Below are 21,021 nucleotides of genomic sequence, written 5' to 3'. Positions count from 1 at the left end.
TGTAGGTCTAGGTTGTTTTTCCTGCAGTTTTGCCAGTCAGCGGCTGAAATTGAACGATAATTTTTGAACCATTACTAGTGATGTCTTTGAACCTAACCTGCACATTTTTTTTATTTCCTTATTTATTGAACGATTTTTTAAAGTAACCTATTACAATATAATTGTGTAAAACACATGTTTTATTTATGCTTTAAGGGAATAATTGAATATATACTTAAGCATTTGATACAGCACTATACCCTGGCCGGTGAATGATGATTTCTGACAGATCTGCACAAGGTCACGACGAGCAAGCAGAAGACAGTAGGTCAACCAACCCTAGGCTCAGAACCTATCCGCGTCTCCATGGTAACCACCGCACATTGCCAAACTTTCACTCACCCCCTCCCTCCCTTTTGTCGTCCGTTCAGTCAAGTCCCTTTGGTTATCTTTTATTTAGAACTTCGCTTTGGCGTGTTGTGTGAATATTGTGTGGGTGAGTTAATTTTTGTTTTTGATTCGTATAAACGTGGACCTTGAGAGAAAATGACAAGTGCAAGCAGAAAGGAAAAACGTGTTGTTTTAATGGTCAATCTCGGGGACTTGTGTATAATTTGTGGGAATATTTTGAGGCAGAAAGGGAAAATGGAGGACCATTACTTCCAGTTTCTAAGGTTGTCCAGAGAGTGTCTGCAGCTGTGCATATCGGAACAGCCACAGTGACAAGGATCACTAAAGAAAAGTGCCCAGAAAATTTGAATGAGCCTTCAGGGATGTGAAGAACTCCGGGGAAAAATAAAAAAAGACCGTCAAGAGTGACAAATCTGGGTGCATTTCAAAAAGATGCGATCCGGCGGCATCTTTATGATTGCTATCAGCGAAAAGAATTTCCCACCCGGAGAAAACTACTTGTTTCACTTAAGGATAGTGGTTTGTTCGATCGGAGTAAAACTATCGTTGGTGTTGAAAGGTCTTGGGTTCAAGTGGAAGAAGTATTCAGGGCGAGAAGTTTTGTTGGAAAGAACAGATGTTTTTGCCAAAAGATGCCAGTTTTTGCGGGATATTTTACAAGAGCATCGAGAAAACATCGTGTGGATAGATGAAACATGGGTTAATGCAAATCATAGTAGGTCGCAGGGGTGGATGGATGATACCAATGCAGGCACAACAAAAACACCTCTTGGAAAGGGCAGTCGTCTCATTCTGTTACATGCAAGTTCATATGAGGGTTTCATACCGAATGCCTTACTGCTGTTTCAGTCAAAACTAATGACTATCATGAAGAGATGACAGGGGAAAAATTTTATGATTGGTTTGTCAATTCACTCTTTCCAAACATAAAACCCAACTCTGTCATTTTGATGGACAATGCATCCTATCATTCAGTACAACTATGCAAAGCCCCTACACTCAGCAACAATAAAGCAGAAATTTTAGATTGGTTACAAAAGAATAATATTCCAGATTTCAACATGTCAATGACAAAAATCGAATTTATTCAAATAGTAAAGCTTCATAAACACAGGTAGGTACAATACACAATAGACAAAATAGCTAAGGATAATGGGCACAAAGTAATTAGGATTCCTCCGTATTATCATTGTCATTTTAATGCTATTGAAATGATTTGGGGCCAAGTGAAGGACTTTGTAGCAGAAAACAACAAATTGTTCACGTTAACATCTGTGCAAAACCTCGTAGAAGAAGCTATAGAAAAAGTTTCACCCGAACAGTGGCGAAAAGTAATTGATCATACATGGGGTGATATAAAAAGAGCGTGGGAATCGGAAGGTATTTTGCAAGAAAGAGTAGGCAGACTTATAATAAACGTTGGAGATAGTGACAGCGATAGTGATTCTGAGGCTGAGACATATGAAGAGCAAAGTGTTCCCTCGGGCGAGAATGAATTATTCGAAGATTGTGGTGTTTTCCTTCTAGAGGAGCAGTGACAGTAGAAGGTATGTAGGAACATTTTTTCATTATGTATAAAAAAAAAGTGCTACATTGGTGTATATTATATTCAATGTTCGCTGTAGGGTTTTTTACACTAAAATTTATTTTCTTTTTTTACATACACTGTAGATTTCAACTCTATCGTATTCCTGTTATCGTATATGAGAGACTAATACATAATTAATATTATACAATATATTGTGTTTTTCATTAACAATTAGTACGGAATGTTAAAAATCCCGCCGCCCGCATAGTTCGGCCGCCCTCAACGAGGAAGCAGACGATTCTCCCCTTGCACGAGAAGCACATGGCAACACCGCACTCCTCAGTTGTCCTCGCGAGCTGAGCTGTCAGAAATTATCATTCACCGGCCAGGGTATAGCATTCACGTTTTATTATCAACCCAGCAGAAAAAAACACGTACCGTACATGCGCATGTACAACATGCGCCTGGAAAACCCTTGAAATTGGAACACTGTTTTACGCCTGATCATGTGCTCATGTTATTTAAAAACATTGCGTGTTCAGTCCCTGGAAACGGAAAAACACAGGTAAACAAGGAAGAAGTGAACACCTGCTTTGTACCTGGAAAACACATGTTTTGTACCTATAACCGAACGGAACATCTGTGGACTGCATGTTTTGCAACTGTTCTTAACGTGTTTTCTCTTCAACAGCAGCTGATCATCCGCTGAACATTGCATGTAAAAGGAAGAAGACCAGTGCTGTTCTAGTATTGTTCGAGAGCACTGAACATGCAATGTACAGGGATCGCAAACATGCAGTGAAAGGGGAACAGGAAATAGGCGGTTCATACGATACGAACACTACATTTTTCGATCAGTTAACTCTGAACGCACAGGTCCCAATTTCAAGATGGCAGCCATTATTTCAAGCTAGCGGGCATCTACACTATAGGGCACAATTTTCGGTTTTTTAACCTGTCCCTGGTCTTTAGACCTACTAGCTATTTTCCATTTTGTGGTAATTATAAAATGTGTACACTGTTGAATGAAACTTGAGTTCGAAATTTTGCTGAAGGAATAAGAATCAAGACTGAATTTCCAGCAACACAGTGTTTCTAAACACACCAGTATCTGCTGCTGGTCCAGGAAAATATAAATTCGCACCTGCAAATTTCTACCCACATAGTGAGACTTTCAATATTGTCGAGATAAGTCTGTTTTGCTGGAAATTCAAGAATTCATTCGAAAGCAACATGTAGCTGGACACTGCATGTACATGATGTTGATACAAGCAACATACACCTAACAACAAAACAGCTTCCTTTTTTTTTTTTTTTTTTTTAATGAGAAACCCATCTGAAAATGGCCTTTTCTCGGATTTAAATCTCTCTACCGGGCATGTTTCTTTTATATTTCAGACAGTGTACTGTTTCTCTGTAACCTGCAAATACATGCTGTCACTACATACCATGTACAGTTCATGTTTATACAACCCTTTTCTGCTAAAACAAACCACCTGGAAATCCTATTTTCCGTATTAAAAACATTCCATGTACCAGACATGTAAACGACAAACTCCTGCTAGATGAACAATTCTCTGGAACCTGCATGAACATTCGGCAATACAGGGAAAAAACAGCTCATGTTCACAGCAGATTTCTTTTGAAATTCAGCATAGCTGAAAATCACGTTAAAAAACGGAACACATTATATGTAATGTGCAGAAAATTTTCGTTCAACATTTAAAATACCGGCCGGCCTGGAACGCAAATGTACATGTTTACAATATCGGTGGAGTACAGTGTATGTGTTGGTACCATTACATACGCAGACACGTTTTCAGTAAATACCACGTGCTACACATGAACTTACATTCGCTGATCTGCACATGTCTTCAGCCCGCAACATTTTCTTCTGAACATTGCATGTACATGCGCGTCGCACAGGTACTGATCAGTCAATGTGCAGTGCACACATGTGCTTTCATGTCAGGTCAAGAATTATTACATTCAAAAACCGGTGTTATTTCCCGGATAAGTGCCTGTTTCTGTTCCAAACCATTTACTTTACACGTAACACCTGTAGCACATGAGCAAAACATGCGAAAACAGGCACTGTACATTGCCTGTTTTCTCAAAAATTTTCATGAGGGAAGATAAAGTTCATTTAATTTATTTACTTGTAAATACAAAGAAGTATTGCCTTTTGCAAGTTCCCTGTTTAAACCACCTCTTGTTGTCACAACTAATTTTTAATGAAATAGAATTAAATTCACATTTGTACCGACTTTCTATCTTCTCTCGACCGCCAGCTTTTTACAAAAAAATAAATAAATAAAATAAAATTAAAATAAATAAATAATAAATAAAATAATTTAAAAAAAATAAAAAAGCTGTTTTACCCCGAGCCACATACTTTCATCGTTCAGTGCAGCTGCAGATATATGTTTGGTAAACTCAGCAAGTTGGGACAAAAGCCGTCACTGTATTTAGTAATCATTATTTGAGAAGATGGTCAAACTTCAGGTTATAACTTTATTGAAGGATAGAGGTGGAATAATAATAATAATAATAATAAAAACTAGGATCTATCTAAACTCTTTGTATATCTGATATCTGTCTAAACTCTTTGTATATCTGATATTTGAATTCATGACTGTAGAGGAATTGATATGATCAGGCTTTCCAATGGTTCTATTTTTCCTGTATATTTGCGTCTCTTCCTATAAACTTCTATACGAAACCTCCTATCTTCTATACGAAACCTGCTATTTTTGTAGCATTGCTACTTCCACTTGTGAAAATAACATAAGGAAATAAGCCAGATGTATTGGGAAAGAAGGAGGGTACTCATTTATCTGCAATTCCTTTTAAGAATTGTGAATACCATCTGCGTAAGAGTGAAAGCGCAAACTGTAATAGCTAACTGCTCAGAGCTACAAAAGAGGGAATTCAGGGAAGATGTGAAGCGATTCTACATTTGTATGGTTTCAAAACTGCTTAAGAAATTACCAATATCGAAACCATTGTTGAAGTACCTGCAGTGTCTGCATCGACTATTTAGAAAGGAGATTACTTGTTTATCACTTGCACGGAATTTGGTAAAAGAAATGAAGCAGGCATTTCGAGGTTGTAAGAACATTGATGTCTTCATGGACGAGTAGAAATTCTATTCTCTGGAGCCACTTATTAAAGATTCTTGGTTTATGAAGAAAGAAAGAAAGAAAAAAAAAACAGTGTGATGATGTCAGATACTTGCCTGTGGATCAACAGTGGGCAAGAGTATGTGATATAATAAATTCATGTGGAACAATTAAATATCTAATGTTGTCTAAAGTTTTCAAAGGTTGCCTGACATCATTTTATGGTAGTACTGATGTGGAACGTGGTTTCTCAAAAAACAAACACATTTTAGGAAGGGATCGATTCCATCTTCCACACAAAGAGTATAAAGGCTCTGAGAACTGGAAAGGAGAGCATTAGAATGTATGGAGGTAAAGTTGAAATCCTACCTGTTACAAAGCAATTAATAGATGTTATGCAGAACTCCTGGAGAAAGTAGAAAGATTATTTAGAAGAGTGCAGATCCAAAGAGACCGCAGTGGCAAAGATTTCCAGAGAAGAAAGTGTGTTAAGAAATGCGAATCAAGAAGGTATATCAAAGGAAGTTTCAAGGAGTGAATCGTTTCTGAAGAAATTAAATGAAATGGACGAAACAATACAGAAAGAAGTGGAAGTAGCTACTAGACTGATGAAAGATGTTCAGACAAGATTATCTTCTGCGCTATCAAAAAAGGACATGGCTGACGTTAGTGTTGCCCAGGGAATGATCCAAACCGCGTCCTTGAAGATGAATAAACTACACAAAATTCAAGATGAGCAGAACAAACAGAAACGGAAGATAGCAAATTAACATATTCAGGCACTGAAGAAAATAAAAGTATAACTGATAATTTTACTGTTATATATATTTCCTTAAATGCACTAAGTTCTGTGTGCAATTGTGTATTTTGATACTGAACAAACCAACTCTTTGTGTCATGTGGTTTGTGAATTTTTAATAAATTTTGTACAGATTTTTACAAGTTGTATATATTATTTGGAAAAAAAAAAATAACAGAAATGATGAGATCTTACAAGTGATGAAATTATTTACATCTTGGAGACATATACTTACAAACACTGATTTTTTGATGCAGATCTTTTTTACACTTTCCTTATGGTCGTTGCTTAGTACTGGTGACCTACGTACAAAAACGCTAAGAAACTCGTATAAAATTTTGCAACGAGATAATTACCCATTTGCTTATATTTAGGGTAGAATGTATGTTCATATAACAATTGGTGTAATTTTCATGTGATTTTTTTATTTCTACCTATTGGATAATTGAAATGTTCCTTTATCACAACTTCACGAAACCTCCTACATTTTTCGCCGTGATTTCTTATATATATATATATATATATATATAAAGAAATCACGGCGGCTTCTATAATCTATAGAAGCTAGGGGCAAATGCAGATTCACCTGGATGATTTTTTTTCTCCTACATACCCTACACTAATCTTAACTATTTCAGCTAATTTTCGGATTATTATTTGGTAATCACTATATGACTGCGTACATATTCCTGAAGGTATTACAACCAGTCTCTTGTAGTCGACTGCGAATAGGAACCGTTTCTAACGTGAGTTCACCCTTGAATTACTAATGCTAGTCCTTGTTCACATATATTATTATCATCACCTAGAAAATTTGTTGACATGGGTTGCCTTTCAAGGATATGTACCTGATAATTGCTTTATACACGTAGCTTTATTTTTATCTTTCTATATATACAATAATCTTTTCAGTTTTACGTCCAACGATTATTCCCTGTAGGCTAGAAGGGATTGATAATCAATAAAAGTGAATGATTGTGAAAGAAATGGCGGAATGGAAAAGAAAAATGTGAGAGGAGACGAGAGAGCCCAAGGACACGATGTTGTCCACCACAAATTCTCATGGCTTGGAAAGGATTAGGATTAGGAATTCGATTTCTGGGCTTTCGACATCAATGACCGTCGTCGCGTATGAGGGATGATGTCTCTCGGTGATCACACTGTCCTGGGGAATAGCGGAAAGAAAAAATAAATGGGGAAGGAAGGAAACAGCCTGGGACCATTATGGTAAGTTACCATCCTGGCATTTGCCTGGTGTGAATAAGGAAAAATTCACTCAGGACCCCAGGCGTGAAAAAGCTTACACGTTTTCGACCGAGTGTCCTTATCAAGAATCGAACCTGGGACCGCTCGCATCAAAGGCGAGATCACAGCGATTACGCTACGTGAGCCACTTACGGCATGGAAGGGAACTAAGGACCAGTGTATTAAAGGTAGGCACTGTATCTGAGCCACCGCGCCTCTTCTTCCGCCCCAAAATAAACAATTATAGATTTATTACTACAACTTACACTATGTCATATATAAACATACATTTTTTTTATGCGCAGTTTCACTTTTTATGATTATCGGAAGTGCACCAGGGAAAATCTTCACTTAACGTCCCCTAGGTGATGTTAATGGTCTGAGATAATGAGGAAGTGATTGTAAGCTCCAGAAGTGACACAAAAATATTTAAGTGTTGCAGTTGAACTCTCAAAATAACGGATAATTTGATGAACAACCATGTTTAGAAGTTTATTAATAGTATTTCTTCATTTCGACCAACTAAGGACGACGTTATTGCAACTATTCCAGACTTTTGCCCAGTATTCTTCATTCTTGTTCTGTGTTGCTTCTTCCTCTCTTCAGTCCATGTCTTTACCGTTTTCAGTCCTGGTTCGGTTGGAAGCTTTGGTGTTTTTGGAGTTTTTTCTTTAAGCGTTCCTGCTCTTGGATCTTTCCGTATGATTCCAAACTCTTGGGTATTTTTGTACTTCGTTGAATCAGGTTCTTTTTTTAGAACGAGAAAATCCGCTGGTCAGCCTCGATGTGCTCATTCGAGACACATGCCCATAAAAAGCAGTCCTCATTTTCCGCATCAAATCAGTTATCTTTTGCACTTAACTCATAGTTTTGCCGTCTTTTAAATTTACCCTGTTGATGCCTGATTCAAAGGTTTCTCGTAAAATTTTCCTTTCTCCAGTTTCTCGATCACAACTTTCCTTGTTCATTATAAAGCGTTCTGCTGCATACAGAGTCACTAGCCGGATGACAGTGCAGTAGTGTCTAAGCTTGGCATTATTATTATTATTATTTTCTGAAAGAAGGACTGGATATTTTTCTCATTTCTGAAAAAAAATGTCAGAAAGCATAATTAGTCGTATAATTTACGTGTTCTCCACTTTATTTATTTTACACCCTGATTCGTAATCCTCCCCTTACACCCTCGGAGAATCGTTGAATCTACTTCAAGAAGATCACCCTTATTTTCGTTTAAATTGTATTTGATCATCTTCAAGATGTTTTACTCTATATAATTGATATTGTTCAGTCAATGTTCGGAATATAAGGGCTAATTTTTGGAAAGTTCACAGTGTCGTATCTTGACGGAATTTATATAACCTTTTTGTTGAGTTGCAGTTAACTAACTGTATCTTTATAAATGTTAGCTGAAGGAATTAGTTTCTATTCTTTACGTGTTCAAATTTCATCAAAATGCATCATTAACACAAACTTCCTCTAATGCTGCTCAGCGCATTGCTTGTTGATGAGTGTCGAAATAAGCCTTGAACGTCCCGCTCAAGTTGATGAAAATACTGGCTAAAGCTAGATTTCAGTTCGAGTATAAACTTACAAAGCATTAAAAAAAATAAAATAAATTCAAATTTGCAGTAAACTTCTCGTTCATTAATATGTCTATTTCATTTGTGAATTCGGTTAAGATCTGAGTTAATTAGGCCATGCCTAATATCAGTTCTTCGTGGAGTTTTCGTTGTCGTACCAATGAACCGAAGTCTACTTTTCTTTCCTCAACCTTCTGGGGAAAATTTAAGTAGTGTTCTTTGCTTATATAAAACAATGTAATATGCAACATTTTATTCCGATTTTGAATTGAAATGTTACCAGGAGGCTAAACAAGCATGGCAAAAGCCACAAATGCGTTTGATGCAAAAAGGGCGTAAACTCGCTTACGTTCTTATTACATCAAACTCTTCAATTGATGCATGCTGCAGTTAAAATGAAGTAATAATAGAAACAAAATCTTTTCACGTACCTTGCACAACCTCTCTTAATATTTCACATGCGTTAGGAACAGCAAGCTTGCTCGAGGGATTAGACCTTATGAAGAATTAAATCGAGAAGTGAATCATATACTGGCTATTTGGTCTGTTCCTGATCAATATTTCAATGGATAAACTCCTAAAAATAGCTACAAGGCTTCTAGAACTTCGTTAATGAATTATGTACATTTTCGGTCTTACTAAGAATAACAATGAATTATACATTCAGCTTTTGATTCATAGTTCCCAGTTATTTATGAAAAATTGGTATTGTGGGTTGCTTCAGTATGAAAATTGTTTTGTGCACTTTTTAAACTTACATTATTGAACACAATTTGTGTTTTTTCTTAGGTTGATGGTAGAATTCTAACTCTTGTCGAGGAATCTCTGGTCTACATTTAATTTCGGTTCCTTCTTTCTAATTAAGTAGGAATACGTTGAATTTTCTGTTTTTGAGATGTTTTATGGAGCAATAGTATCTTATCAATGGTGCACTTAGAGGTAGCCAAATATACAGAAAGAACTGAAACCGCAAGATCTGCCCACTCCAACCTGAAACCTGATCCTTCCAGTCTCTATGTTCTTTAATTCTCGTAGCCACATTTCTTTTTATCATTCAGATGTAAGTTTGTTTACAAGTGCATGTTGCCAAGTATGAATTAAGAGCTCTAAGCGTTTCCACATAGTAAATTTTTATTATACAGTGAAACCTGTCTATGTTGGCCACCATCGGTTCCATAAAAAAGTGTCCAACTTAGACAGGTGGCCAACTTACAGAAAACAAGTGTGATTGGTGTATTTTTAGAATAGGATTTCTAGTATTACTTGATTGTAAAATTTTAATAAGCAGTGGCACGACAACTACTTATGAATAACGTATATAGAGTAATCATAAAAATATACAGCACTAGAAAATATTACTATAGTATTTTTAATATGTGTGCATACCTTTCTCTTCCTGAAAACTAGTCTGGTACATTGGATTATTCGGATTGAAAACACAATAACACAAACAGCCATAAAATAGAAACATATGTACGCAGTTTATTGAAATTGATATTATAGCACACTGAACTATTCAGATTGAAAACAAGAAAAGCTAAGTTATAAATTGAGAAATTCATATGGAATTTATATGACTTCTTTTCAGTAGTTACTGAATGGTGGTTCATTCTAGACGTATTTGTTTTATTCTTTTTGGCAGATATTGTTGATGAGCTAGAAGTGTTTTCCTCGGAGCAAAAGATGATTTGAGAAAATCTTGAGGGAATTCATATATCAAAAACTCCGCTATCTTTTGACAAGCCGACAGGTGCCAATAGTTGACAATTGAGATAGTTAGTTTTAATCTTGAGAATTTTCTGGAATTACTAAAGCTCCCCACTGATGAGAGGAGCTGATATAGCTAATGGTTTTACCAAAACAGACAGGGTAAACAAATACGTACAACCACTTCCTGAATTCCTGTACGTGATTTTTCTTATTCACATCTTCCTTTACCACCCCTTTAACAGAGTAGTTTTCTGGCCATTGACCTCCAAGAGCAAATCGCGCGAATCCTTGCTTCTTTTCTCCAGTCACAACTACAGAATATCTGTCTCTCATATGGGAATACGAAAGAGTTAAGAAAAATAACAAAACGGTATTTTGCTTGGCCAAGATACACAGGTAAATTTATCATTATCATCATAGGATAAATATTGTTTCAGTGTGGCCAACTTCCAAGATAGACAGGTGGCCAACTTATAGAGTAGTAAGTAACGAATGTCTTATGGGAAAATGCAGGTTCAAGACGAACTAGGCCAAGATAAGCAGGTGGCCAACTTAGAGAGGTGGCCAAGTTGACAGGTTTCACTGTATATATATAAAAATTATTATTATTTTTCAGGAAGTTTGAGTCTACATTGAAACCATATTTTATTACCAATTTACGCAAGTTATGTGGCAGTTTGAACCACCAAGAGAGTGAGATCCACTTTGCATTTTTTTTTTTTTAAACTAAATCTTAGACTACGTCTGAGTTTTGTTTTTGATAAATTTGTAAAACTTGGTATTTCCATTTTTCTAAGCTTTATTTTGAATATCCTTTATATTGGCCTAAATTTTGAATTAATTTTAATTGTTCTTCCCATTTTTTTTTTTAAATCTAATAAGAATACTAATATGTTAAAAGCTCTAAGAAAGGTGTCCCAGCAGAAAAAAACACGTACCGTACATGCGCATGTACAACATGTGCCTGGAAAACCCTTGAAATTGGAACACTGTTTTACGCCTGATCATGTGCTCATGTTTTTTAAAAACATTGCGTGTTCAGTCCCTGGAAACGGAAAAACACAGGTAAACAAGGAAGAAGTGAACACCTGGTTTGTACCTGGAAAACACATGTTTTGTACCTATAACCGAACGGAACATCTGTGGACTGCATGTTTTGCAACTGTTCTTAACGTGTTTTCTCTTCAACAGCAGCTGATCATCCGCTGAACATTGCATGTAAAAGGAAGAAGACCGGTGCTTTTCTAGTATTGTTCGAGAGCACTGAACATGCAATGTACACGGATCACAAACATGCAGTGAAAGGGGAACTGGAAATAGGCAGTTCAGACGATACGAACACTACATTTTTCGATTAGTTAATACTGAATGCACAGGTCCCAATTTCAAGATGGCAGCCATTATTTCAAACTAGCGGGCATCTACACTATAGAGCACAATTTTCGGTTTTTTAACCTGTCCCTGGTCTTTAGACCTACTAGCTATTTTCCATTTTGTAGTAATTATAAAATGTGTACAGTGTTGAATGAAACTTGAGTTCGAAATTTTGCTGAAGGAATAAGAATCAAGACTGAATTTCCAGCAACACAGTGTTTCTAAACATACCAGTATCTGCTGCTGGTCCAGGAAAATATAAATTCGCACCTGCAAATTTCTACCCACACAGTGAGCCTTCCAATATTGTCGAGATTAGTCTGTTTTGCTGAAAATTCAAGAATTCATTCAAAAGCAACATGTAGCTGGACACTGCATGTACATGATGTTGATACAAGCAACATACACCTAACAACAAAACAGCTTTTTTTTTTTTTTTTTTTTTTTTTTTTATGAGAAACCCATCTGAAAATGGCCTTTTCCCGGATTTAAATCTGTCTACCGGGCATGTTTCTTTTATATTTCAGACAGTGTACTGTTTCTCTGTAACCTGCAAATACATGCTGTCACTACATACCATGTACAGTTTATGTTTATACAACCCTTTTCTGCTAAAACAAACCACCTGGAAATCCTATTTTCCGTATTAAAAACATACCATGTACCAGACATGTAAACGACAAACTCCTGCTAGATGAACAATTCTCTGGAACCTGCATGAACATTCGGCAATACAGGGAAAAAACAGCTCATGTTCACAGCAGATTTCTTTTGAAATTCAGCATAGCTGAAAATCACGTTAAAAAACGGAACACATTATATGTAATGTGCAGAAAATTTTCGTTCAACATTTAAAATACCGGCTGGCCTGGAACGCAAATGTACATGTTTACAATATCGGTGGAGTACAGTGTATGTGTTGGTACCATTACATACGTAGACACGTTTTCACTAAATACCACGTGCTACACATGAACTTACATTCGCTGATCTGCACATGTCTGCAGCCAGCAACATTTTCTTCTGAACATTCCATGTACATGCGCGTCGCACAGGTACTGATCAGTCAATGTGCAGTGCACACATGTGATTTCATGTCAGGACAAGAATTATTACATTTAAAAACAGGTGTTATTTCCCGGATAAGTGCCTGTTTCTGTTCCAAACCATTTACTTTACACGTAACACCTGTAGCACATGAGCAAAACATGCGAGAACAAGCACTGTACATTGCCTGTTTTCTCAAAAATTTTCATGAGGGGTATTATAAAATGAAATAGCTTACTTGTAACATCGGATTTATGGATTATCTTCATCGAAGCTACAGGCAAGAAGGTTCATCGATTTGAATATTCAATAATCTGAACGAACAGTGATTCAATAAGATAAAGAATGTTGATTCAAGATGTTAGGTGTTGTGCTTCCCGAAAGTAATCATGTCACTTTACATTTGGTTTTAATTCCTGTAGATTCCTTGACTACCTAGTTGTTTGGTCTATCCTTTAACATTGATTACAGTAACCAAGAAAATGTACAATGTTGTTGGACACGTTTCGTGTTTACGTATCAACTGTCCAGGTAATTCATATAACCTATTTTCGTTACTTGCAGATAACAACAGAGTTCGGCCATTATCGCGTCTTGGACTTATTCTGACATGTATGGCTGTTGAAGCGCCACATTTAATGACACATACTCACAAAAAATGGAAATCTTACTTGGACAATAATCTACCTAAACCACAAATCGGTGCTCAATTACAGCAGAGAGAATATTTGCGGAATGTGTATAGTGCTTTAAAATATCTTGCTCCAAAGTATCAATGTGGACTTGTGAAATGTGAATTTAATGTACCTCATATTCATATAGCTGGAATATCGATGGACATTTTCTCTAAACAAAAGAGGTAAGTAGCTGTAATTATAACATAAGAAATAGGAGTATCACAAAGGAGAGCCACCGCGACGTAAGTTGAAGCGGTACATCATACAGAACATTTCTGTTCGATGCTCTCCCATTATATATTGAACACGAACATTATGTAAAGATAAATGCGGTAGCCACTGGACCAGTAATCAGGGTTTCTCGATTGGTGTTTCAATAGTGCATCACTGCAGATAGAAAACACTTTTTTTTTAACCATTATAGAGATATTGTATAATATAGGAGCTATGAAATTGTGATTTTCATTTAACCGATGTTTCCGATCAGGGCTCAGTCCCATCCTGATCGTATATAAAATAATCTTTGAAGTAATCTTTTTCAGGCTAATTGAAACGAATAAATACATACCTCTGTACTGTTCATTTTTACAAAAAGTTAAATCTTGTTTAAGGATATGCACCTAGTTATGTCATAAATACTGTCACAAAGTTTGGAGTGGCGCTGTAGGCATCCGGAGTGGCACAGTGCTGCCATCTGTATAAAGCGGAAGATGCATGTAGTGTGTGTTTGAGTGTTCATGACATACGTTGATATTGTACTGTTCTGATGGAATGGGGCGATTACGAAAATCGTGTAGCAGTAATTGCACTATACAAGGTCGGGAAGACAACAGGTGAGATTTTCAACCTCCTGAAACTCCTACGCATCAGCAAGAGATCCGTGTATCGCGCCATACAGTGATACACCAAGACTGGAACGGCAGCTGATCGCGCAAGGAGTGGCAGACCACGAACGGTACAAACCCCACAGGTCCAGAAAGTAGTCGCAGCAAGAATTCGAAGAAATCCTGTTCGAACACCAAGTATGATGGCTGCTGGGATGAACATCAGCAGAAATTCCATACCTCGTGACCTACATCTACGAGCGTATAAGAGGCAGACTGGTCACTTTCTGACCCAAACATTAATGTCGCAGAGGGTCCTTAAATCAAAGAAACTTGCGGCGTTACGTGAGCAATCTGCACAGAAAGATTCTGTTCACTGACGAAAAGGTGTTCACAATTGAGCAGGCCTACAACGCCGAAAATGACCGTGTGTATGCCATGTCATCTACTACAGCTGCTGAGGCAGCTCCAAGAGTTTAGAGGGCACATCATCCTGCCTCAGTGATGGTTTGGTGGGGTGTGAGCTACTCAGGCACAACCCAGCTGCATTTTTGCGAACAAGGTGTTAAAACATCTGCCAAGGTGTACCAGGACACAGTACTAACACCTATAGTGAGTCACTGTCTGCTACCATGTTCCCTCGAGAAAGGTGGACCTTCCGGCAGGATTCCGCTCCAGGTCACAAAGCGAAAACAACCCAGGATTGGCTGGCACGGAACGTCCCCAACTTCATTTCTACCGCTGATTGGCCTTCTTGCAGCCCGGGCCTTAACCCGTTGGACTACAAACTTTGGGCAGTCCTTCAGGCAAAGGTCTGCCATGAACGACATCCATCTGTCGACAGTCTGAAACAATCCTTGACCCGAGCAGTGAACAATTTTCCCATGGATGTGGTGCGTAATGCCATTGACCAGTCGCCGGACAGACTTCGTTCCTGCATCAAGGCCAAGGGGGGGGGGGGGGGGGAGGGGACATTTCGAAAAATGATCCCTGCGTCAGGTGTACAACATATCAATGTAAAACATGACCAAAATAAATTGCCTTGGTGTTAACACTCTCTGTGTTATTCACATTCAAACTTGTGACGGTATTTATGATATAACTAGGTATAAAACACTGTTCTTAGAAGTTTCATTATTCTATCCCTGTACATCTTGAGCTGTACTGTTCCACGGTATCAGTTCGTGAGTATGCGTCACGGCAAGACTGACAATTGCATTCTGTTTGTAAATGCATTTTCAGGGTAATTATTTATCTACATTTATTAGTTTTATTTTCAGTCATTGAGAGGGTAACAAAATTATTAAAAAACGTGTTTTATTTTAACTATCTGCAGTAATGCACTATTGAAAAACCTATCGAGATACCCTGATCGCTGGTCTAGTGGTTAGCGCATTACCTCACGATGGCTCTCCTTTATTATACTCCTATTTCTCATGTTATTGTATTGTTGTTTGTGTGTTGATTATTATTTTATTTCACTTTTGCCTAACTATGATTGCCTGTTTTTGCGGTTGGCGATGATATAACTTTAGCATAAAAAAAAAAAAAAAAGAATATTCTAAACGACAGGTTTGGAGGGTGTTCAAACTACTTTAATTTGAAATATACTGGAACGCGAAACTTGAACCTGTCGAAGAACCTTGAAGAAGAAAGTAAGTTTCGCATTTGTATCAATTCAAAGTGGTATACATTTGTGAAACTTGAACCATATTGTATGATACAGCGGAAAACAGGAAGAAACATGTGAGTAGAAGAACAAAAATGGCACTTTTATAAAGGGGCAACAACTTACACTGAAAGCACTGTGACTCAAGATTCCCCCCTCTGACATTACAGGAGTAAAATCATTCTTTAAAAGATGTGTGATTACCGTGCATAGCGATGCATGCTATGCAACGTGCTTTCATGGTGCTCACAAGATTATAATGAGTTGTGGTATAGAGTTTCATTATTCCGTTAGCGTATGGTCGTTGGTGCGATTCAAGTCAGGGAAACGGGCAGGCTAATCTATTCACCGAATATCCTCTTGTTCCAAGAGCTCCATTACCTGCGCTGTCCAATGCTGTTGCGCATTATTATTCATAAAGAAGTTGCGGCCCAACTGCATCTCTGGAAAGACACACATAAAGAAGGATCACAATGTCACAATAATATTGACTAGTGGGTGTACCGCGGTCAACGGTTGGGAGGGTCGTTATGCCTCCCCTCACAAGAACACCGGACCTGACCACCAAAATGATCATGTTCTACAATGTTCCTGGATTCATTCTCCTCACCAGATGAGTGTACGTCCAGAATCAGTACTCAGACTGAATCTATCTCATCAAAGAAGGAAACGCATTACCGCTCCTCCTCAATCCAGTCTAGGGTTCTTGGAACTACCTCGAGCTGTGCCACCTATGTGCGGGTGTCAACGAAACACGACGTAATGGCCGTCGGGCAAAGAGACCATCTCATGCAGTCGATGTGCCACTGTGAAGCGTGAGATTGGGCGACTTGTAGTCCTCGTAGATATGTCTACAATTACACTCGCTGTTTGACTTCCGGTCCTTCTTGCATGTTTCACAATGTAGCGGTCGCCCTCTGCTGTAGTTCACCGTGGTCAACCATCACCTGGTATTGCCTGTGGTTCGGAATGCTCCTCATGCACGTGAAAAATGCTGTGGGCAATACCAAGCTCCCAGGCTACATTTGTCACACTTCGTTCTTCTTCCAGGTACCCATGCGAAGTCACTCAAATGTCTCCGGGACATGTTGTTGTGAGTACCACCAGCACAGTGTAACTTAACAGCTCTCTGACTGTCCCGTCCCTTTCATTCAACTCCTTCGTGTTAGAGAAGCAGACCCATTCTTCCTTCCAGAAAGAAAATATAATCCACGTGTCATTGATAGTTGGATTAAAAAATTGCAACGATTTGTAGAAGTGGATGCCGATTATGTTGTAAAGTGAGAGGGAAAGATACCACTTAAAAATACACACCATGGAAATTTTAGAAAACACACACACACACACACACACACACACTCACACTCACTCACTCACTCACACTTTGAGTATGTACTTCATGTTTTGTGCTTGTGATTCTTCCTCACCTACAGAAATTGACAAGCTAATTTCCCTTATTTTTTATTTATTTTTTATTTTATTTTATTTTATTTTATTTTTTTTGTCATTCTAGAAAAATGTCTCTGTCTACGTAAAAGTAGATCGAAAGAAATTTATGTATGATCAGCATTTTGGAAATGGAATGCTGGAATTTTTCGTATTTTTCACTCTTTAGTGTGATTTTGTTTGACCCTATTTTTCATCAAAATCAAATTTCATAACCTTGACATTTCAGGCGTATGGCTAACCTGTATTCACCACTTTCGTAGTCTATAATTTCCACATCAAAAACATCTTTAAGGAACTAGGTAAGTTTAAAAATTACACTAGGTCGCAAGTTGGAAAGTCATAATTTAATTTGTGCAGAATGATGTGCTTTTTATATTTCTTTTAACTGATTAGGACAAAGCATATTCTAGTTGTTTTATTATTAATATTTTTATAGCCTAAAAAAAGTAAGCTTAGCATTTCATAATAAAGAAGTATATTTATGAACTGTGGGTAGTTTGTCTCAATTGGTGTATCACTACTCTTTCTAGGTTCCCTATATGTGTGGAAATTCTGGATCAGACAGTCTGCTTCCATGGAACAGATATTCCGAACGGATTGATGAAACTGAAATTAAGACTTCTAAGAAAAATGTCTAGGAATGTTATTCACGTAAGTTACATTATTTTATATGCGAATGGTAGCTATAGAATGCATATTTAACAATTAGAGATATAATCTTACCTTGTATCTGTTATATATATATATGATGTTTCAAAACAACACCGACAACGTCGTTTGGGAGGCATATAATTTGAAGTACTCATCAACTACCTCTATAAAAATTGTTGCGGAAGTATCGCAGGATTCTGAAACATGGATATTTGGATAGGTCACATACTGGTTCCTAAGTGAAGTGTTGACCCGACTACGGTAGGTTCCTCAGTTTTGGAGTTATGGATCTTTAAAGTTCTTTTTTTTTTTTTCTTTCTCTCAAATTATCGGCAGCCTATAACTCCGAAGTAAGCATTTGTGCACCCAGGTTGGTCTGTACTTTTTGTCCTATCATGGTGTCAGGAATCACCTATCAAACGTTGTCGGTGTTGTTTTGAAACACCATATATATACAGGGTGGCCCATTTTAATCTTTCCACGAAAATGTCTCGAAAACGGTTGAACATAAATGAACTGAACAAAAACTCAAATAGGAAATACCACGGGGCAAATCGAATGGTGATGTCACGGTGCTCCCAGGGCCGCTCTTCAAGGGGCCCGCGACCCAACTTTAAAATGTTAAATGGAAACATGGAGCGAGTGACACCTCGTTCGATAGATCTTTAAAAACTAAAAAGCAATGTGGCAAAAGATTTTCATATCTGTCGCCGTATTAAAATTGGCCGCCAAGATACGTTACCTGTATCAGATAAACTTCCAGTACCACTAATATGAAAACGGTTGAACATAAATGAACCAAACAAATGCTCAAATAGGAAAGTCATGGGACAAATCGAATGATGTTGTCGCGGTGCTCTCCAGGGCCGCGTTTCATGGGGGCCCAGGCCCAACTTAGAAATTTTAACCGAAAATATCGGTCAAGTGATACGTCGTTCAATAAATCTTCATACACTAAACAGCGTTGTGGCAAAAGATTGTTCACATAGTTCTCTGTTTTCAAAATGGCTGCCAAGACATAGAGCCTGTATCAGATAAAACGTTCAGTACCACAAATATGAAAACGGTTGAAGATAATAACAGATGAACAGAATAAAACTCTTATAGGAAATCACAGAGAGTATTTATCATTCCACGGCTCTAAAATGTTGCAACAGAAGAGAATATGATTAGAGTGAAAGTGCCATAATGCAAGGGAGGAAATTTAATTCCTAGAAAATCATTGTTCTAGTGTCCTCCGTAAGTGGGTGAAGCGGGACGGGAAGGAACGGTGAAATTGCAGATGAAAACCTTAGTTTTTGCAAATTGTATCTACACAACAAGATTATCTAAAATGTGTTTTTATAAGAGATAGCTGTAATGGAAAAGAATAGGTAAAATTCTTGTTAAATGGTACCTTCCATTTTGATTGCAGGCATTGATTTGTGCAAAAATGAATCAACTGAAATGCGAAACCTATTTGTCGAACAATGCAATTTTAGAACTATGTGTACAAACGTTGGTTTTGCTCAAAAGTCGTCTGCACAATATTGGTTCATTACAGTACCAGTCACTTGTACACCCAAGTTTTTCAAACAAACCATACATATTGCAAGTAAAAGTGGGGTTCTCATTTGAGAGTTTACCATTCATTCCCGCTTCACCCACTTACTGAGAGAGATCGGAAAGATAATTTTTTAGGAATTAGATTTTCTCTTTAGCATTGTGTCACTTATACTTTAATAATATTTTTCTCCGTTGGATTATTTTCAAGGCGTGGAATGATAAATACCTTCTGTGATTTTCTATAGGAGTTTTATTCTGTTCATCCATTATTATCTTCCACCGTTTTCATATTAGTGGTACTGGACGTTTTATCTCATACAGACACCATGTCTTGGCGGCTATTTTGAAAACGGTGACCCGTATGAACCATCTTTTGCCACAGCGCAATTTAGTGTATGAAGATCTATCGAACGAGGTATCAGTTGACCCATATTTTCGTTTAAAATTTCTAAGTTGGGTCTGGGCTCCCATAAAAGGCGGCCCTGCGGGACACCACGACAGCATCAATCGATTTGCCCCATGCCTTCCTATTTGAGTATTTGTTTGGTTCATTTATGTTCAACCGTTTTCATATTAGCGGTACTGGACGTTTATCTGATGCAGGTATCATATCCTGGCGGTCATTTTGAATACGGTGATCGATATGAAAAATCTTTTGCCACATCACTTTTTAGTTTTAAAAACTTGATCGAACGAGGTGTCACCCGCCCCATGTTTCCATTTAAAATTTTAAAGTTAGGCCCCGGGCCCCCTTGAAAAGCGGCCCTGGGGGCACCGTGACATCACCATTCGATTTGCCCCGTGGTATTTTCTATTTGAGTTTTTGTTCAGTTCATTTATGTTCAACCGTTTTCGAGATATTTTCGTGGTACATGTTACGAAAAACTTGCAGTTTCATACCCAGTAATGTTTGAGTTTTTCACCACAATAAATTAAATTCATAATTGGGTAACCTTAAGATTTCTCCTTAGTTAATTAGTAAGTTACACACCGTGAGCATAAAGTCCTGCCCTGATTATGAAACATTATTAAGGAATAACCGTTGGACAGAATAATGTAAATTCTGGTCTGTTACATGGGTTAGTATTACAAGTTTTTTTAAGACCAATAGACGGCACTAGTGCTACCCAAGAGGGACGCAGTACGTTACTTGGCGCGCGCGGGTTAGTTGACGAAATGACATCGAAGCAGGAGAAAGCGCAATGCGTGCTGTGGTATCACGAAAGCAAACCACCCATCAGTAACATAAGTAACGTAAGTGGTCTTTAAAAATAAAATTAAAAAAAAAATGTAATACTAACCTATGTAACTGACCAGTATTTACATTATTATGTCAAATGGTTCTTCTGTAATAAATTTTTGTAATCAGGGCAAGACTTTATGTTTACCCTGTATAATTTTGGAATAATAT

General features: G+C 37.6%; 1 protein-coding gene across 1 annotated transcript in view; it reads left to right on the top strand.

Moving 5' to 3' along the window:
* Positions 1 to 21,021, top strand: part of LOC145676886 (uncharacterized) — a 35,719-nt gene that overhangs the window by 2,137 nt on the left and 12,561 nt on the right. Inside the window, exons 2-3 of the mRNA XM_081747670.1 lie at positions 13,360 to 13,654; positions 17,945 to 18,065. Of these exons, the coding sequence (XP_081603796.1) occupies positions 13,360 to 13,654; positions 17,945 to 18,065 (416 nt within the window). The remainder of the gene's footprint in view (positions 1 to 13,359; positions 13,655 to 17,944; positions 18,066 to 21,021) is intronic.

The sequence above is a fragment of the Thermobia domestica genome, chromosome 2 (genome assembly GCF_964235325.1).
Source record: "Thermobia domestica chromosome 2, izTheDome1.hap1.1, whole genome shotgun sequence".
Classification (NCBI taxonomy): Eukaryota; Metazoa; Arthropoda; class Insecta; order Zygentoma; family Lepismatidae; genus Thermobia; species Thermobia domestica.
The sequence above is the reverse complement of the archived record's forward strand: the minus strand, read 5'-3'. Positions and strand labels throughout refer to the sequence as shown.